The following is a 2310-nucleotide window of genomic DNA, read 5'->3' on the forward strand; positions in this document are numbered from 1 at the left end:
CGCGAGGCGCGCACCGGCTGCTCTGGCTGCTGCGCCGGCGGCCGCTGCGCTGGCCGTTGCTGCGCCGGCTGGCGGGCGGCACGGCCGCCGGCGGCCGCTGCACCCGCGCCTTCCCTCGCGGGCGCCGTCGCGCCGCGCGCGCCCAACTGTGCTGGCACACGGCACGCGCGCGTCACACAGCCGCGGAGAACAGGCGGTGCTGTGCGCGAAGCGCGCGCGATATCGTACATTTTAAGGCTGGATCCGGCCATTCCAAGGGTATACCTTTGAGAATCCCCAGCGTCCCACCCTCCTAGTCACACTCTCAATATCTCGACTGGCCAACACGAAGTGCTGCGATCGGCAGTCGCCAATTTCTTTTTTCTTTTCTTTTTTTGGGTCCTGTGGGCACCCTAATGGTGCGCGGCGTCAAGTTGTTCGACCAGTTTGAGCTGCAGTCGTCCAACGCGGGCGCCGGGGCACGCGTGCACATGAACCTGACGCTGTGCCAGCGCAACCAGTCTCAGGCGACGGCCGTCTACTGCACGTGGGGCACACCGCGTGGTGTAGGAGCCTGAAAGAGGGTAGAGGTCCTTCTTGCCGTGCCGCTCGAGCCCCGGCGTGGCATAGGACTGCCCAACGATGCCGTGCGGCCTGTCGCGGGCCGGCGCGTCGCCTCTCGCTGTGAAGCCAATGTCCAGGCGGTGCTCGGGGCCCGCGACCAGGCAGCCCTTGCACGAGCGGCTGCCGTGCACCTTCACGGTCCAGTTTCCGAGCTCAAATGTGGCGCTCGATTGCGCGGCTGCACCTTGAGCACGATCTCCTCGTCCTGCTCGATCGGCCCCAGCGTGGCCTTGCACGCGAGGCGCCAGCGGGGGAACCGCTTGGCCACCATCTGCACCTCTTGGGAGCTCGGCTCGCTCAGCGCGTGGAGCCCCTTGGCCACCTCCACAGCGCAAGTGCAGCACGTATCCTCCACGGCGCAAGTGCGTGTCCTCTCGAGCGCTGGCTGGAGTCCAAGAACACGTACCACCGGCTGTCGAGGCTCACAGCCGGGTGGCGCAATTCACCAACTTTTGGCCATAAACGGCACGTGGAAGGGCCTGCAGGGTGGCTCGTACTGGCACCAAGACGGCCAGTTCTGGCAAGCTCCGAAGCAGAATATCTTCTCGGTGCTCCATGCGCAAGCCCTGCCGCCAGCAGGCGGCGGGACGGGCTTCGCCGACCTGCGCGCCGCCCGCAGCACGCTCTCGCAGCCGCTGCTGGAGCGGGCTGCTCGAGCTTCCATCCGCGCGTCATTAATCAAGATCTTGCCCAACCCGGGGGTGAGCTTCCGAGGGCCGACGGCGGAGGACATTGCGCGGATGCCTGAGGCGGAGCACCCAATGCTGAGTCGGCGCTGCCTCGACGGCGGTCCTCTGCTGTACGTCGGCTCCAAGTACATGGATGTCGTGGGATTGGAGACCGCCGAGGCCGGCAAGGCATTGCTGAGTAAGTATGCTGTTGACGCACGCCACGTCGCCCTCCTTCACTTACCTTCATGAGTGGGACGTGGGGGACATCCTGGTGTGGGACAACACGCAAGTCCTGCACCGCCCCTTTCCGTACGATAACGACGGCACGAACGTGCGCAAGCTCTACCGCACACAGGCGTGGATGCTGCCCGTCGCAGAGCCACGCGGCAAGCAAGAGCTCTGATCCTGTTACTGACTGGACAGCGCAATCGCGCGTCCAAGTCGAACGAGCAATGCCTGAATTCGTGACCTTCCACCCCCACTAGCTTTCGGCAGTCGGCCGTGTGGTGTACTCCTCCGCCTCAGCGATGGCAGTGCAGATCACCGCCTGGTAGTTGCTCGCCTTGGGTCCGAGAGGTCGATGCGCTCAAACACTTTAGAACCTCCTCGCTCTGGCGATCGGGTCATCTGGAGGGCAATGCAGCTTCCTTTTTATTTTTCTGGTGCCGCGGGATTCCGTCCGCGAATTCTTTTGCTCGCGATGTCCACCCGGCCGCGCCGCTCGCGCCGCCTCGCCCCCGCCGCCACCGCCGCTCCCTCGTCAAACACGCCGCCGCCCGCCCACCTCCTCGACCTCCCCACGGACCTCCTCGTGCGCGTCGTCTCTCGCTGCGACCCCGTCGACATCGCTCGCGTCGCGGCCGTCTCGCTGCTCTTCCACGCCTCGCTTGCGGTGGAGGGCATCCGCTTGCGGGCGCAAGAGCGCGGCTTCGAGCTGCCGGCGCTGCCAGAGGGCGAGTGCTGCGCCGTGCGATGGCTGTGCTTGTCGGCGCTGCTGCGCGAGTCCAACCCGCCGGCGAGGGCGGCGGCAGGCCAG

At 66.2% G+C, this 2310-nt stretch overlaps 1 protein-coding gene across 1 annotated transcript; it reads left to right on the forward strand.

Annotated features, from left to right (window-relative positions):
* Positions 1-395: 395 nt before the first annotated feature.
* On the forward strand, positions 396-1677 carry EMIHUDRAFT_242423 (hypothetical protein; the record flags this gene model as incomplete). The annotated part of the gene is made up of 4 exons (XM_005772508.1): positions 396-543; positions 610-965; positions 1032-1481; positions 1525-1677. The coding sequence occupies 4 exons, from the start codon at positions 396-398 to the stop codon at positions 1675-1677; spliced, it is 1107 nt and encodes a 368-aa protein (XP_005772565.1).
* Between the last annotated feature and the right edge of the window lie 633 nt (positions 1678-2310).

Source organism: Emiliania huxleyi (genome assembly GCF_000372725.1).
Source record: "Emiliania huxleyi CCMP1516 unplaced genomic scaffold EMIHUscaffold_359, whole genome shotgun sequence".
NCBI lineage: Eukaryota > Haptophyta > Isochrysidales > Noelaerhabdaceae > Emiliania > Emiliania huxleyi.